This window comes from Planococcus citri, chromosome 4 (assembly GCF_950023065.1).
Source record: "Planococcus citri chromosome 4, ihPlaCitr1.1, whole genome shotgun sequence".
NCBI lineage: Eukaryota > Metazoa > Arthropoda > Insecta > Hemiptera > Pseudococcidae > Planococcus > Planococcus citri.
This window is the reverse complement of record NC_088680.1, coordinates 49,116,283-49,134,122: the sequence shown is the minus strand read 5'-3', so window position 1 is coordinate 49,134,122 and position 17,840 is coordinate 49,116,283. Positions and strand designations below refer to the sequence as shown.

At 33.6% G+C, this 17,840-nt stretch overlaps 2 protein-coding genes across 3 annotated transcripts; one reads left to right on the top strand and one right to left on the bottom strand.

Annotated features, from left to right (window-relative positions):
* The first annotated feature begins 919 nt into the window (after nt 1-919).
* On the top strand, nt 920-2,057 carry LOC135845830 (diaminopimelate epimerase-like). Its single transcript, XM_065364675.1, has 2 exons — nt 920-1,085; nt 1,169-2,057. The coding sequence occupies exons 1-2, from the start codon at nt 978-980 to the stop codon at nt 1,988-1,990; spliced, it is 930 nt and encodes a 309-aa protein (XP_065220747.1). The 5' UTR covers nt 920-977; the 3' UTR covers nt 1,991-2,057.
* Nucleotides 2,058-3,487: 1,430 nt separating this feature from the next.
* Nucleotides 3,488-17,277, bottom strand: LOC135845828 (WW domain-containing transcription regulator protein 1-like). Of its 2 annotated transcripts, XM_065364671.1 has the most exons (7): nt 16,588-17,269; nt 8,092-8,222; nt 7,054-7,260; nt 6,543-6,715; nt 5,325-5,514; nt 4,758-4,855; nt 3,488-4,638 (listed from the first exon to the last, which is right to left on the bottom strand). In XM_065364671.1, exons 1-7 carry the CDS (start codon nt 17,049-17,051, stop codon nt 4,549-4,551), a joined length of 1,353 nt encoding a protein of 450 aa, XP_065220743.1. In that variant the 5' UTR covers nt 17,052-17,269; the 3' UTR covers nt 3,488-4,548. The 2 variants fall into 2 exon arrangements, with proteins under 2 accessions (XP_065220743.1, XP_065220744.1); XM_065364672.1 differs by lacking the exon at nt 7,054-7,260 and having other exon boundaries at nt 16,588-17,277.
* Nucleotides 17,278-17,840: the final 563 nt, after the last annotated feature.

Genomic DNA, 17,840 nt, shown 5'->3' with positions numbered 1-17,840 from the left:
TTTCATGGCCCTCCCTTCCTAGTTGTGAGATTTTATGAAAAAATATTTTTTTTGTTGAAAATTTTTCTCAAGTTGAAAAAAATTGGTGTCGGAATGTCTGCATATTTTAGAAAAAAAAAATTAAAATTACATCGAGCTTCCACTAGTCTTCTCAAAAAAATAGGTCCCCTGAAGAATGTCTCCTCATTCATTCAAAAATGAAAAAAATATGTATCTTCAATAAAATAGAAGAATCTAGTGACCATTTTGTTGAAATTCTCAATTTCTGTGTCAGAATTTTCCAATGTATTTTTGTCTAGTTCTGTTAGGTATTTATCGAATCGTATACATAGTATCAATGATCGATTAGGTCATTAATAATTTCTTATCACTTATTTCACGTCGAGGAAATTGAAAAATGAGATCAACTAAAATAAATATAAACGATAGGTTTTTGTTTGTATTAATTTTTCGCAGATTCTTCAATAATAAAAACGTTATTCTCACGAGATCGACGCTGTTTTATTGTTGTTTTGAATACCTTACTAGGTATTTTTATTTTAAATCAACTGATGCGATTGGTTCTCAATTTTTATCGCGAGTTTGTATCCCACGTTTTTATTGAGAAGTAGCAATGATATCGTTCATATTTTTCTAATAAGTAGGTAGCTGCTTGATTTTAGTTTTATCATTTTGCGAAACCGATTGCGTAATAATATCATAGAGATTTATCAATTGAACTAAAACTGCCTATACAAATTGATAACTCCAAACATCTGGTCGATTTGTAACGATTAATTAGTCGTGAAATTTACTCAAACTTGTAATTTTTCCAAGAAAATGGTAATCATGATATTAAATGGGCAGGTAGTTAGGTATGGTTGAGATAAATATGCTATCAACTCATGTGTCTACATCTTTTTTTGAATGAATTTCGCAGAAATTTTCCCCACTCATTCGCTGAGCTGGGAGCACGCGAGTTTTCATTCAGTAACCAAATGCAAAAATTCATCTACTTCGTACTCGTTGTGCTAATAACCTGTATTCACGCCGGTTCGAACAATTTTTCCATTTGCGAATCAACATTTCCATTGAATAAGAAACAGGTAAACTACCTACCATATAAATTATAATCCTCTAGGTTAATAAATTCAGCTATTTTTCAATTACCATAAGTGTTATTTTACAGGACAAAATGTTGGAGAAAATAGATTTCGTCAAAATGCACGGTCTCGGAAACGACTTCGTTATAGTAAAATCGGAAAACTTGCTATCCAGTCAGCGTAATTTGAAACAAGTAGCGATGGAAATATCCAATCGTCGTACAGGTATTGGATGCGACCAGTTCGTCGTCTATGAAAAAATTCGCACCAGTTATTACAACATGACTTTATACAACATCGACGGATCATTTGTAAAAATATGCGGTAATGCTGCCAGATGTCTGGCTAAATTAATATCCGACGAAACGGGCGAAAAAGAATTCACCATTAAATCGACTATCAAAGATTTAAAATGTCGAATAAACGAACACACCGTTACCGTGAATATGGGCAAGGTGAGTTTTCAAGAGCCTTGGATGCCATCGATGGAGAAAATCCGCTCAGTTATTGAACCTTTCGCCGAAGATTTGTCTAATCTCATCTGCGTCGATGTGGCCAACCCTCATTTAGTGATTTTTGGAATTTTCACCGAAAGTAATAAATTACTAGTGGGCAAAAAATTGCAAAACTTGGAGTATTTTGAAGATGGAGTCAATGTCAGCTTTGTTACCATAAAAGATAATAAAATCCACGTGTTTATATGGGAAAGAGGTGCTGGACCGACTTTGGCATGTGGAAGTGCAGCTTGCGCCAGTTTTGCATCTAGTTTGAAGTTCGGTTTGGTTGAATCACCCAGCGAAGTGATTTTTACACTGGGCAATATTTCCATGAGCGAACAAAATGGCGATTTGTTGATGACTGGAGAGACTACTTTTGTAGCTGAAGGAAAATATTATCATTATTTTTAAGTTGTGAGATACCTATGTACAAGAATAAAAATCAAAATTTTCAAAATAAATACCTACCTACATTGTATTTATTTTTAGAAATGCTTTGGAATATTTAACAATTTTTTTTTCATTTTTTATAGAACGATAGGTATGCCTATTTAGTCTACAAGCAACCTTTTGAAGATGATTCTATGATTTGATGAATTCTCTTCCAATGTTTCAATAAGTAGAAAAATAAACACTTATGAATTCAGAAACACAGTTCCACATTTTTCAACATTTTATTGAAGAAATATCATAAAATACAAAAAAAAAAATGCCGAATAAAACAAAACTCTGAAAATTATATAAAAACAAATTGCCTAAATAAAGTATAATGTACACATAATCATTTGTAATAATAATATTATACTGAGCAAAATACAATAACATTACTTGGTAAAATGAAGGCACAAATTTTACTTTTCACAAATTCAAATTGACAATTTTTCATTACCAAAAAATAAAAAACTAAAATAAAAAAAATTATAGTTCAGCCGATTAAAAAATTTTTTCATAAAAATTCATCGACTAAAGTCTACATAAAAGGCTTGTAAAAATTTTTTAAAAAAATACACGTGTACGAGTTGAAAAAAATTGCTTTCACAACTACACAATAGGATAATTAGTCAAATTCACAGCCAAATATTGCAAAATTTTGTCTCATTAATTTATGGTCTTTAAAACCTGAAAAATGATCAAAAAATACATCCTATGATTTTGAGTAAGTATAGTCATTACATAAAACTAAAATTTGCTTATCAGAAAAAGAAAATTATTGCAACCGAGGGGGAAATGATTGGACCTGGTCAGATGGTCTTTCCTATTGGATCTTATTAGGTCTGAACAGATCTAATTAGATCCACAAAATATCCAGTCCAGATTTGATTATTTTCCGCAGGGAGTTGAATAAAAAAAAACGAAAACTCAACATAACTGACTCCTAGAATATACATATATAAAAATCAAGACACGAGTTCCAGTGAAAAACTGTTTCAAACATTACACTTTTACAAGGCAATCAACAAACTTCCCATGGAAATGATCAGATGAAAAAGTATCCGAGAAATGTCCCAAAGAGGTCTGTTCAGAACTCCAGATCAATCCGGTCTCTCCAATTGGATCTGATCAGGTCAGATCTAATTGGAGCTGGGGAATATCCGGATCTGATCAAACCTCATAAGATACAATCATCACTTTCCCCCTGGATTATAGAAGACAAATCATCATTATCACACACAAAAAAATGAATCCCTCAACTCAATTTAAAAGACAATAATAACAATATCTAACTTCTTTTCGAAAGACAATAATTAATTATTTTCATTTTGTTTAATAAAATTGCCAAATTACAAAACAAATTATCCATCTGTCTATAGAAAGGTAACTGAAGGAAAGCTCAGCTTTTCTAATAAAAGCACACAATTTTCAATACGAACCTCAAAAAAATGTATAAAATAAAATAACACATGATAATAACACTTAAATCTTCAAAACGTTTATAAAAATTAAATGAGAAAACTCAAAAAAAAAAAAAAACAATACCTAACAACATCTATAATAGTGTCATCAAATTGGACGGGATTAGTAGTTACCTATTGTAAAGGTTAGGTCACATAAACTAACAAGCAAAGAACACACAAAATATGAGTAATAAATTTCACTCTTAAAAAATAAGTTTCATGTACTTCAGTTCAAAAATCACCCAGGAGAAAATGATTGGATCTAATCAGGTCCGAATAAATCTAATTTAAGTATGATACGTCAAGATTTAATTGGATCTGATCAGATCTAATCCGAATCTGATCAAAGCTTTGATTTAACCAAATCCGATTAGGTCTGGTTAAGTCAAATTGGATCCATGAAATGTCCAGATCTGCCCAGATTCAATCATTTTCTGTTAGGTAAGCTCTCAAATTGTTCAAGAATCCCTCAAAAGTTTTGAAAGTATTCGTTTGTTTTGTACTAATGAGCACATACATGATTAATGGAAGACATAAGACATAATATCAAACAGTATTATCCCATGATATTTTTCTTAAATTAAAAAAAAATGAATAGGTAGGTATCCTTGAAACAGATCTTACATTAACTTATATCACATTGAAAAGATACATATATTTACACGTGAATACAAAAGAGTTGGATTTGTACAGATCACTGGGGGTTTTATTGATTAAATCAAAGATGCAACGGAAAACGAAAGGAAGATTTTCTAAAAAAATATTTTTATGAAATGAAACCAGAAAGGTTAAGTAACGTATCGGTACTCAGATAATATTTCATTTGATGAAGTTCTTCACCAACGAGTAATTTTTTTAACAATGACACTGGGAAAAAACTCAGGAGAACCTTTCATGTGAGGAATTCAAGTAGAAACATAAGTATTTTGTTTCTGTAGTGTTCGATAAACTCAATTTGCAAAAATATACACGGAAAGAGTCACATAAATTTCGAGCAGAAACACCAATGGCAAAATTTCGTTCTCATGATTGTTTTACATTGGTTTCATTTTCCGCTGCCGATAATCCGAATCGTCACAACCATGTAAGCATGTTATCAGGCCGATTATTGTTGATTAAAGTCTGCACGTCGTTTAGCATATCACTAGTAAATTCTTCCTCTAACTAAAATAAAAATTACAAACATTACAACGTGAAATACAGGTAAACAAATAAACTTGTAAATACATAAAGGTAGATAACGATATAAAATAGGTAAGTACTTTCAAGATTCAACTATTTACCTGTAAAGAAGGTACCAAGTCATCTGTTGAATCAATGTTAGCACTGAGCGATGAAATGTCTTGAGAATCTAAACCTGATAGATCAGCAGCACCACCTTCTGAAATTGAAAAAAAATACACGAATTTCATTATTTTTTCTACAGACAATATTCCGGAAATAAATGTATTTATTTTTGCTAAAATTTTGGCAAAATTTTACCATTTTTTTCGCCGAGCCCATTTGGTCAGTCACAAATAACTTTCGGTCTCATTTCGATGAAATTAGGATTTTTTCATTAAAAACTTGTCGAAATTTGAATTTTTAAAAATTCGCAAAAAGTCGAAAAATGGGATTGAGCGTTTGAAATTTTGTTAGGGATGCATTTCAGAATGCTATTCTAATTTTTCTGCATCCAGTTCAAAAATTTTCCTCCCATTGGAAACCCTATTTCCCTCTTGTCAAAATATCATAATTTTTTCTTCCTCTTTTATAATTCAATAGGTACCTTCTTTCCGAATAATTTCAAAAAAAATTAAATGAAGGGAACACATCTAATGTAGGTATATTAAAATCAAAATTAAACTTACCACTAACTCCATCCATATTATCGTCAATTGAAGCTAGAAAATCTTCCGGAGTATGAGGTAATGAGTAATTATTACCCAACCCTAATCCGCTGTCAGCTGATTCTTGCCTAGAATGTTCAACAGGTGCTGTCATTAACCCCGCAGCCGATAAAAACGGATCGGTTCGCGTTCTATTCATTATATTTTCATGCTGGAAACAAACAACAGAAAAAAAAATTAATTAAAAATGTTCAAATACACCATTTACACCTCTTGTTTTTTTTATCAATACCTATCGATTCAAATTTTCAATCTAACAGGCAGATATCATATACCATAGTCGATAAGTAGGCTTAATCGAAAAAAATATCGCAGAGAAAAGAAACGCCAATATTTACACTTCCCAAGTCAAACCCGTATGAGAAAAGCTGATTTCACATCGTCGGCGAAGGGGTCAAAGTACAAAATAATTAAAACCGTTCTAAATTAATTGACAGTACTAAAGATCATCTTCATGAAAATCTAATCGTCTGTCAGTTTTGTATTCTGACCCTTCAGTTGTATCAAATTATAACACGACGACGACATTGCGACGAGGACAATCCGTTGTCTACTACGTAATTTTTCAAACAGATACATGCAATACATGTTTTGTCTACTTATTGAGTTCAGTACCTACATATCATATCATATTTGTACGGTATTGTACCTGCTACATTTCTAAACCAGCTTTTTTGGAAGCGTAATACCAGAAAAAATACACAGACCGACAAAAAAAAATAGAAAAGATTTTGATAATTCTCCTCTCTCCAATAAAAACTCAACTTATTCCAAGTTTTCCAACTTGTGTACGAGTAAATAGGTCTATAGGTAGAAGGTAGAAGCACAATATAGATTTGCAGTACAGGAAAGAAACTGCAAAGCAATAAATAGTATCAATGTTTGTGCTCTTTCCTACCTTATGTAATTACAGTAAATTTAAAACATCAACGACTAAAAAAGACTAACAAGCAAGGAGACGAAGAAGATTGTCCCAAAAATTTCGAAATAAGCATTAGAATTTTCAAGTTACTGATTTTCTTGGTCACATCTACTTGGACCAGGAAGTGTACATATTTATCTAGATCTGATAAAAAATTTGATCTGAGCTCAGGTCACAGATCCAATCATTTTCTGCTGGTCTTACACCAAATTCATTAATACGAACACCTTAGGTAAGTAGATAGGTAATACTCTCACCTGTCGTATTTCTTGCTGCCTGAGTTTCAACCGATCACGTTCTATCTTCAAATTTTGTAATCTGAGATTTTGTTGAGTTATTTGCGATTGTAATGATAGAGAGGATGGCTGCTGCATCCACGAATTGATTGCTTGAGGTAATGCCGAAGTTGGTGCACGTTGCAAGTGGACGGCTGTAGAAATAAAATGAGTTTTAATCAACATGAAAAATGATCACGTAAAAATTTGATCTTTTGGTACATTTTTTAAATTTCTTATTAATAGTTTCATTGAGAATTTTGATTTCTAAAAGATCTATCCTTCAAGCTGCACCACAAAAAAACCTAGGCACACAAAACAACTTTTTTTTACACGAGCACTTCTCCAAGTGTTTCCAACCAAACACTAGAAGATGTTTGATGAATCACAGAGCCAAAAGCAAGATATACGAAAGAACTTGAGCCATTGGAATAAAGTTTCTGAAGACTATTGGTGAAAATTTGTGAAAAAATGAAAATACTGAACAACTTACGTATTCTAGGATCAAACCAAGAGGTGGTTCGAGTTAAATGATTTATGAAGTACACTTCGCCCTCATCAGTTTTAGACTGTTCCCAACCATCAGGCAATGGACCTAACGCCGATTCGTTTCCGACAGGACTCAAAGTGCCACTGCTGCCGGTGCCGCTTCCAGCTCGACTATTCGGTGATACTAACGTCTTGATGCTATTGCCACCCCCTGTTAACATTAAACACCAAACATTATCTTATGAGCTTTTTTCACAGTTGGGTACAGTTTTAATCAACAACTTGAAAATTTAAATTTAAAAAAATCACCCCAAAATACCTACGAACATTATGCTCGTCAGAATTTTATAGTGAAGGTAGGTATTTATCGTACCTATCAGTTTTATCTCACGAAAAATTACGTTATTGAAGATAATATCATTCCCACATGTCACATAATATCAATTCGAGTAAATGAAATGAAATGCAAATTGATTTCTACTTCAGTCGTGAGTCACTATCAAGCAAGAGAAGGAAGTAGGCACAAAGGGTAGTGAGGTGATTGTTGTTTTTTTCATAGAAGAGAGCACCTACTCATGTTTTTTTTTTCACTACACAGGCTTTTTATTATACATACGTGATATCGTAAGCTGAATCATAATAATATCTACAAGTAGTAGGTAATAAATGATTAAAAAATACAGCCACAATCAATATTACAGTTCATTTAAAGTATAGGCACCCATCATTTTGAATAGGGTAAAATATGCCAGAACAGAAACAAAGGACATTTTTTAAAATAAGGATGTGTTTTTTGATTAAAAGTACCTAGTTCTACCACACATTTTTGAGTCATCATTGCAATTCTTAGGACTGGTTCGAGAGAAATTACACAAAATAACAGAATCCAACAAATTATAATGTCAAAAATCTGTAGGGAAAATTTACATCTTGCCAATACGTGGGCAAATTTTACTGGTCTTATTATGAGCAATATGAGACAATCATTATCGCTGCTCTTACAATAACAGATGAATAGAGTGTGGAATGATGCTGTTTTTACCTTGCTGAGTATGAGAATGGAGATCACCGATGGAAGAAGCCGAGGATATTGCTGCAGTGATGGAGTTACGGTATTGCTGGCTGGCGTTAGTTTTCCGAGGATCTTCCCATGTGGTCGTTTTTGTATGATGACTGTAAAATATAAACAGAAACAAAAATTAGTAAAATTTTGTCATATCATTCCCCCACAATGATTATTAATCAAAAATTTACAACTAGAATGTAAATCGATGCCTTGCTTGGTGCCCAGGCAACCGTTAAACTGATCAAAAATGTTTCAATTAAAGGTCAGACGAACTCTTGAAGGGGAGAAGGGGTCTCAAAATTGATTAAAATGGTTGAAATGCAGGTAGGTAAATACTAAAAACTTATTCTCTAAATGATTTTTTTCTTTAGATCACAAGTTGAACTTGAACAAGGATGCATGAACAATGAACATGAAATCCTCATAAAGTTGTATTTTGATAGTGTTCATTTTGAGATCCTCGTTGAACCCCACAAGGCTGCCCCTCCTCATAATTCAAAGATGTTGAGTAATTTTTCGAAAATGCTTTCATTATTCACTTTCAACAGTGGGGCTTTCACTGGATGCCAAAAAAAAGAGGAAAAACTCCTGGCGCAAAACCCCCTCGGAAGCTGAAACTTCCAATTTTTTTTCAAGTAAAATTGACCATCCCAGGGGTCGAATGATCCTAAAATTGGAGGGCTACCTAGCAGACATTTCGAATAAGCCGCCATGATGTTTTCACCGATTGGCACGAAAACAGAAAGGCTCTTGGCGCTAAACCTCTTGAAGAGCTTCCAAAATCCTACTTTTTGGTAAACTGAAAATTGAAAAGCCATCAGGCAGATGCTTCGAATAAGTGAGCTCGCTCTGACTTTAAAATTATTGAGAAAGTATTCTTTGCCAAAATAGCCACTTCTTTGAGTTTTGGCACATTTAGGTTATAAGTAGAGCTCGGACTTTTATGCGCTCAAAAAATAATTTTATGCGCATAAAATATGCATTTATTTTGATCAAATTATGAAAAAATATACTCTTATCCATCAAAATATGCACTTTTATGCAACATCAATAATGGGTATCTATAGAAAGGATTTTTCATTTTAAAGGTGAAGGGACGGCTAGAAAATTAAGAAATTCAAAAAAAAGAGGTTAAAGTCTTCAATTTTGCTTTGAATAGTCAATTCTAGGTTAACATACTACAAATCGCCTCAATGTGGTGAAAAAATTTTTAAAACCTTTTTAAAAATTTTGCTCAAGTTTTTACGTTTTCAATGAAAAGTTCTACCAAAATAGAATTTTTTGGCCAGAATTTCCAAAATATAACTGACAAATGGAAAAAATGGCCAAAATATGACGAATATGCGCTTAAAATGTCTAAAATATGCATTTATATGCATTTATGCCCAAAATATGCAAAATATGCGCTAACAAGTTGGGCTCATTTTACTCAGAATTGTATGATTCACAAAAATCCATAGGATATGCCCGATCTTCTGCGATGAATGAAAATATGACAAATCATAAAAATCCCAGCTCTAGTTGTAAGAATACAGGGCCATCGAGAGGGGTGTAAAGGAGTAGTTTACCCTGGGCTCGCGTTTTCTGGAGCGCCCGACAAAAAAAGGGCCCGTGATAAACGAAAACTCTGTTTTTTTACTTCTCAAAACACAAATTTTCAAAACCTTTTGTCCTTGCTTGGCTCGAGCGTCGAGCTTGTTTTCTCTTCTTTTTAGGGTTTTTGCTGCTAGCGGCTACCCAGTTGGGTGAAAATCTGCCTTTCTGCCAATAAAAACGCCTTAAATAGCAGTTTAATTGGCATTTTATACTTAAAGCGACTTTTCAGGTTGTTACATTTTCTGCACCGCAGAAAAAAATTTCTGCTGAAAAACACGCTACAAGAATATTTTGTAGCATATTTTTGTCGCGTAAGGCCGCTACGCTTTTAAATTAAGTTGCCTATTTCTGCAGGTCAAAAGAAACCAGCTACAAAATATGCTATGAGAATGTTTCATAGCGTATTTATTCGCGTACTTGCTGACTCGCTGTAAAACGCGTGTAAATGTGGTATTTTATGTATGTGTTTTAGCTTAGTAACTTAGTATATAAATATTTATTCTCTTGATATCATCTGCCCTGATGGTTAGGGTATGAGAGATCTCACTCTCCGATCTGGAAACCCGGGTTTGATCCCCGGCTGAGCAGGGCTGTAAGGTAATTTATGTTGGTAAATTACAGTGGTATTTTACCATATTTTACCAAAAGTTTATTACCATAATTTACCAAAAAGCCAAATTAACACTTTTTTCCATCTTCTTCATAAATTTCCAAATTTCCATGGAAATTTATGATTTGAAAGTTACCAAAAATTTTCCCTATAAATTTCCGAAAAATGTCCATGGAAAATTTTCTATAATCTTTAATAACACTTAAAACAGATGAAAGTTTACTTCAGAGGCAGGTCAGAAGTTCAGAACTTTGAAGTCAAACTACAAAAAATAACTCTTCATATTCAAATTAGTAAAATACCATAAATACTGTAAAATACCGTATTTTACCAGCGAATTACGGTAATTTAACAACCCTGAGGCTGAGCCATAAAATTTTTCATGAACTAACAGCAATGACAGATTTTTATGCTTAGGGACAGAAAAACCAAATACGCGCTGATTAATGGGCAGAAATGTATTGGCATAAAGTGCCGGAATTCCTACCCGCGTTTTTATGTCCTGTAAGGGCAGATTTTCACCCAACTGGGTAAAAAAAAACCCTATTGCAATTGATTTTAATCATAAGGTTTTTTATCAATTTGTAGCCAATCAGTGAACAGTATTTTGGAGCAGGGTTGCGGAACGATAAAACAAAACGGTATCGGTATGTGGTATTGGTATTTCAAATGTGGTGGCTAAAACGGTATTGGTTTTTCGGTTTTCATCAATTTCTACCTCAAAATTTCGGTTTTCGGTATCGGTTTTTCCAATTTTTGTGAATTTTATTTCGGTTTTCGGTTTCGGTATTGGTATTTTATCACCCAAAAATCAAGCTAATTACAGAACACTTTGGCTTAAAATTCAGAAATTGAGAGAAAAAGTGGTATAAAAGTTGAAATGAGAATGAAATGAGAGGAAAATCAACAAAGAAAAGTGATCATTGAAATGAATAAACTCATTTTGTTTGATGTTGGAATTGTTTCATTTGCAGAAATATGCAAAAATTAGTACCAAAATACAGATTTTAAAATAATTTCGGTATTGGTTTTCGGTATTTTGTACCGATTTTGAAATTATATTGGTATTTTCTAAATCGGTTTTTCATTTGTCAACTTATTGGTATCGGTTTTCGGTTTTTTCAATTTTTGATAATAATTAGGCGGTTTTGCCGGTATTGGTTTTTTGGTATCGGTATCGTTCCGCAACCCTGTTTTGGAGAGACCAATCTGTGATTAGTATTCATCATTGCCAGATGAGAGATTTTCTAATTTGGAATTATATCAATATAATAATATTATGGTTTTATTATTCATCAATAAATCATTCATTCAACATGTTTGCTTTTGGCTGTGATCAAATTTATGAGAAAAAAACTGAAAAGCAACTAACAAAAAGCAGAAACCCTTTTGCAATCAGCAAATAGCTGATGGCTCGTTTACAATTTAAATTTCTAAAATAAATACTTACAATTCAACTTTTAAAGTTTCAAAGGGGAAAAATAAACTTCTAGCATAAACAGTATCATTATTATGCCCCTCGAAATACAAATTTTCAAGAGCTTTCGCCTTTACTTGGGCCTGTTCTTTTTTCTTTTTCAAAATTAACATCCTAAAAAAAATCTTTCAAATTCTAAAACTTTAAAAGCTAAAAAATAAACTCCTTACATTAAAAAAATACATCGTTTTTAGTTCTCAAAAAATACTAATTTTCAAAAGTTTTCACCCTCGCTTCGCTTGGAGTTATTTGTCCTTTTTTTTTCAACATCAACTTCCTGAAAAAAAAACATCGTTTTCAGGCCTCTCAAAGCAAAATTTTCAAAGGATTTCGCCCTTGCTTCGTTCGGGCCAATTTGTTTCCTGTTTTAAAATAAATTCAAAAAACTCACAGTTGAGTCCTCAAAAATCCAAAACAGAAAATAAAAATTTTTATAAGTCATATAAGTATTTTTTCACTATATCAGTCGATGAATTTTCAGTCGAACGCCTTTCTTCTTCCCCTTTCAAAAAGCCTCTACACTGTAGTCTCGTCCTTAGAAGTAATGGGGCCAAATTATATGCCCCGGGCCCCCATTGGCTTTCGACGGCCCTGTAAGAATATTCAATATTCGTAATTCGAATTGTTGGACATTTGGGTTCCGATGTTCCAAAAAAAGTTTCATGATTTTTTTAGGGCTTTCACAACAGGTAGAAAAGGTTTGGCTTCAATTCCACTGAAATAAATTTTTGAATGCAATAGATACGATCAAATGATCATTTATGATTTGGATTTCATGATAGATACTTACCTATAAATACTCGCCATTGAATCAAATCAAAGCAATTCTCACAAGTTTAGGTATTTCTGATTTTTCAATTTTTAAAGGTTTTTTTTCATTTTTTTTAAAAGCGAAGAAAAATTTTTCTTCAATTTACCTATCCAATTGGCAGTATACTCATTCGTCGTACATAATTCAAAATTGTAGGTACATTATTAGTTCACACTTTTGTAACAAAGGTGTGAAAAACATTCCAAGTACCTGCCTATCTAGCTGCTTATCATGCAATAAACTGGCACTCGAGCAAACAAGATCATCCATTCTTCCAACTTGAGCACTCTTTACTAGGAAATTTTCAAGACATAATGTAGGTACCTTCCATCACTTCTTAGAAAACCAGTGAATCGCATTCAAAAATAGATTTTTGGCTAAGAGACGTACCTATACCTAATTAGTAATTACATAATATGAATACACCTGCCTATAACCAGTCTTGGTCTCAAAAACGAAAAACAAACATCTAATTTGAAATACGAGTGCGGTTACCAATTTCATTAGGTTTTTGTGTTCGTAATCGTTATTTCGATAGCACTGACTCACTGATGAGGACAGGATGAAACCGGAACTAAAGGATGACATTTGTCTCACAGCCTCACAGGTGATTTACCTTTTACTTTAGGTACATCATCGAAGTACATGTGACCTTGTCGAGTGCACAAGACGACGTTAACCACTCACACTGCAGGCTTCTAAACATTGCATCGCGATCGCGAGTCGCGACTCGAGACTCGACTTCATAACCAAACATCCCACCAATACCTTCTACCAGTCTACCTGGTACCTGCGCTCGCAACTCGTATACTTCTCACTCTCGGTTCTCTGCATTGGATACCAATTTCCCTATGGTCACCATCATTACCACTTCACCACCCCTGGCTCATTCTCATTCCAGTCGAGGAGTAACAGGTAGTAAACGAGACCAATACTATTATTATGTATGTTCGCATCCACCTGAATATTGTGGATTGTACTGTACACACCGTTAAGGTTGAGAAATCAACGTTGCCGCATTTCCTTCTCACACTAATACATATTTTCTGATGTCGTTGTCGTTCTTCTTATATGTTGTTAAAGGCTTGGGTACACTTCACGGGCTAATTTTTAGAGGTGCTACATTTATGTATGTGCCATATTCAATGCTGTAAAACCACCAGAAAAATCTGTGTTTTTATCTCGCAATAATTATTCACTCGAGTATAGCTGCATTATTATGTACAAATTACACTGTTGCACTTTCCTTCACTGCATGAGAACAGGTTTCTCTTTTACTATATCAACCCTCTACACTGTTTTCAATTTTGAGTACGTTATGCACATATGTATAGGTATAACACATTTCACCCATATGACTTCAGTATTCGAGATTTTCGTACTCTACACACAGCTGATTCCGATATTTTGCTGTTGTGGCAAATGAGTTTTATGAAAAAAAATTAAGTTGTGCCTGGAGCCTTTCTCACCAAGTTGAAAAAAGTCAAAAAACAAGAATGAAATTGTGTCTACTCGTAAGATTCTTGATTTTTACAGCATAATTTTCAAAAATAGACTACCCCCTTTACAAGAATAAAATGCCCCTGGTCTTCTAAAAAAAAAAATGTTGGCCCCTCTGTTTTACAAATTGCCAAACATTTTTTCAAAAATTTTGATTTCTGATCAGAGAAAAATTTCAAGAAATAGTCCACTTCATGGTTTTTTGAGGTGATATTGGGAAAAAATTGAATGAATGAAACTCTAGCCCAATTTTCAGATTCTGCACCGGAATCCCTCTTTAACTCTCTTTTCTAAATAAAACACCTCTCAGTACCCCTCATGACTAAAATTTCAAAGACTACAGTTCATTTTTCAATTTTCAACAAATTTTAAAATATTTTTTCATTTTACTTTTTTCCACCACTTTACACGTACATTACAAAAAGTACCACTTTTGAAAGGTTCTGGATGCCTCCAGTGAGTCTTAAATTTCCTCTAGAAATTAAAAATTGCTCTGAAAGGGCCAAAAATGAACTTCAGCATCTACCTATAACTTTGGATCAAGGAGGTTAAAATAGTCCCAGCTCAAAAGTAAATTTTTAACCACCAAAAAATTTCAAAATCAAATCTTCAAAAAAGGCATATCACGAGCGGCTTTCTCCTAGAGATGTTGTCTGGTGGTCTACATCACAATTAGGCTGGAAAACAATCACATTTAGAACATTTTGGAGCCTCTGGCGAATTTTCTATTTTCAAAATCATCAGAAATATTACTTTAATGATGTATTAGTGCTGTCAAAAAAAATCAACTGTCCTGAAAGAAGAATCAATGAAAACTCTCAACAGAAGGGGAAAGGGAAAAAATTATCTGAGCACAAAACAAGTTGGATATAATAATTTTTATAAAAATTATAAAACTTGTAGGTTTCACGGAGGAGGTTACATATTGGTCTGAAGAGCTCTCCTCTCTCTCACTTTCTGGCGTATTTTTAAACAATAAATCTTTATTAACTTTCAAGTTGCAGTACACAATTTCTGTGAAAATATGAGTAAGAGATTATTCAATTTCACCTTGACAGCATAAGATTGAAAACATATAGGTAGGTACATCTCAAATTTCAAAGTATTATCAGAAGAACGTGATATTTCTAACGCTTCCTAATGCTTGAGAAAATCAACTGCGACGATCGATGCATGTACTAAGTTGGTAGGTACCTATAATTAATTTACGATTAAATTACCCAAAAAAGTAAGTATAAAAGAAACGAACGTGCATCTAAAAATAATTCCCAACTATATGGTCTCAATTGCAATGAGTATTTTGTTAAAGTCAAGCATCAGAACGCAGATAAAACAGTTTAAATGAACGTTAGACATTGCCAATAAATATTTATACGATGATAAAGTGTAATTCCATCGGTTCGGCGTATGGTTTTTGAATTTTGGAAGCTTCTATTATGCATTTGATATTTGATTTATCTGACACGAGCTCACCTAACTTGAAAATTGATGGAAGAAGTTCCCAAAGTTGCAAAATTCGAAAGTTTTACCTTTACAATGGATTTTGGCATCATTTTTTGAAACGAACAAAAAAGGCTCTTTTACGAAAATTGCCTACCTCTGAAACGGAAAGGAGTATAATGAGCAATCATAAACTTGATATTATTTTACGAATGAATTGGTTGTATTTTTTCAAGTTTCTTGAAATGTTCAGAAGTTGAACTTTCGACAATGAAAGTAAATTCTTGTGTAAGTTCTCAAAACAAGCAACACGTGTTGTTTCACAAAATAATTTACCTACCTAAGTACCTATGTACCTATATACAGGGTGCCCAGAAATATCGAGTACCCCTAAAAAAGTTTTCTTCTAAAATACTTTGGTTGGTCACAGTGAATGATAAAAATGATAGCACATGATTGGTTGTTGGACTGGAGAGATAACATTCCACCAATCATATGCATCTATTTCACGTTGCCAACCTATATTTTTAATGAAAAACTTTCTTAGGGGTACTCGATATTTCTGGGCACCCTGTAGAAATTTTGAGGCACCCTTGAAAATTAATTCACTCAAGGATGGCCCCTTCAATTTCAGAGATGGGCTACTTCGCAAGAAAACCTTTCTAGTTTGACTTCGAAAGTTGTGCCAGAAACTAGGTCGAAAATTGGATTTTTGAAAATTCGTGGACTCTTGTCCCTTCAATTTCTACGATAGTCTCAAATCTGAAACCCCAATAATAAGGTGAAAATTGTCTCTCCAAATAGGTACAACACATGGCCAGAGTATAGACACTGTAGGCCAGAGTTTTGTTTTGATCAGCGATTATAATTTCTGATTGTGAGCATTCCCTAGTGACTCATGAGATACCAGCAAAACAAAATCCATCTGAATAAGCAACTCTTTGAATGGGCATCGTATCTCATCAACTCGTTCCTGAGACAGTATCGAATCAATTTCTAAACAGAATAGCTTTACTAAAAGGTACGAAAAGAACTCACTTTAAAAAATAAACTTGTCCTTCTTCAGTTCTAGCCTGCTCCCATCCCTCAGGCAATGGACCTAGTTCATCTACCATCAAAATATCATAACTTCTTTGTTTCAAATGTCGATGCTGATGTTGCTGTTGAGCGGAAGCGTACGTTTGTTGCAGAGAGGCCGGAGAACTATGGGCTCTGGAGTGATTAATTTGCAGACCTGCTGGCGTATTGGTTGTAATCGTTCCAAATGCTGAATCTCCTGAATTCTCTCTACTGTGCGATATGGAAGATACCGAAGGTGATTTAGAACCAGTCGACGGAGGTTGGAAAAATGATTTTGGAAGCTTTCGCATAGCATATGGCACTGTGAGAGGTTTATTAGCGTCTGGCTTGAGTACCGAGTCGAACAAAGCTTGTAATTCCGTTTCTGAATCTTGATCTATTCTCACAACTGGGTTGTGGTTCAATTTATCGTTATCTGACATCGTGAAATTTCCAAAAATAAACTACCATTTACACGTAAAATGAAATATCGAAAAGAACGCGAGCACTGTAACAGAAATTATTGCAAATTTACACCATAATTACAGATTTTATAAAGACTTTAGAATCGAAAATATCACACAACGATCAAGCACAGACATCACACCCGACCAATGAACCTCTCGACTGAACAACTACAAAAATTAACAAAGCGAATGCGGTTCGCGGTACCAATACCAACGTAATGTGTGAGAACATCGTGTAGATAGTGCTATTCGCTAATGATTTATGTCTCGGACGTGGGTCTATTTTTACACGCGGGAAGGACGATTATTTTCGTGTGGTGTTATTTTTTTTTTTGAATGTCAATGATTTCAGATTTTAGAATTATTGCTGAAAATTATTCAATTATTATATCGTTTTTTTTTCTCAGTGAGAGAAGTGGAGCAGATTACCAAGTTGGATTTTCAGAACACTCCTACCACTGCTAAGTGCTAAGCAATATTCTTGTTCATGAGATGAGCTCAATAATCGATGCAAATTGCCAGTCCCTTTCAAATATTAGATCAAATCGAAAATCAGCGTTCATTGCTCTCATTAGTTTCATTTTCAAGAGATGATTCCTTCAGCTCGAACATAGGTGTCGAATATTTCTCAAATAATTTTTGCTCGACCTATTCATAATCATAATTGTGAGTTCCAGAGTTCTTACTCGAGTAGGCATCTGTTTGAGGGTACAAAATCTTTCACTCATTTTGGGCCTAATACCTTATTTCATTTCTTACCGAATA

Excerpts from the sequence above, each read along its gene's own strand:
- LOC135845830 (XM_065364675.1), top strand. The coding sequence starts at position 978 with ATGCAAAAATTCATCTACTTCGTACTCGTTGTGCTAATAACCTGTATT. Across the intron at positions 1,086-1,168 it reads TTCCATTGAATAAGAAACAG|GACAAAATGTTGGAGAAAAT; the intron begins GTAAACTACCTA and ends GTTATTTTACAG.
- LOC135845828 (XM_065364671.1), bottom strand. The coding sequence starts at position 17,051 with ATGTCAGATAACGATAAATTGAACCACAACCCAGTTGTGAGAATAGAT. Across the intron at positions 7,261-8,091 it reads CCATTCTCATACTCAGCAAG|GGGGTGGCAATAGCATCAAG; the intron begins GTAAAAACAGCA and ends TAATGTTAACAG. Across the intron at positions 5,515-6,542 it reads GGCAGCAAGAAATACGACAG|CATGAAAATATAATGAATAG; the intron begins GTGAGAGTATTA and ends GTTTGTTTCCAG.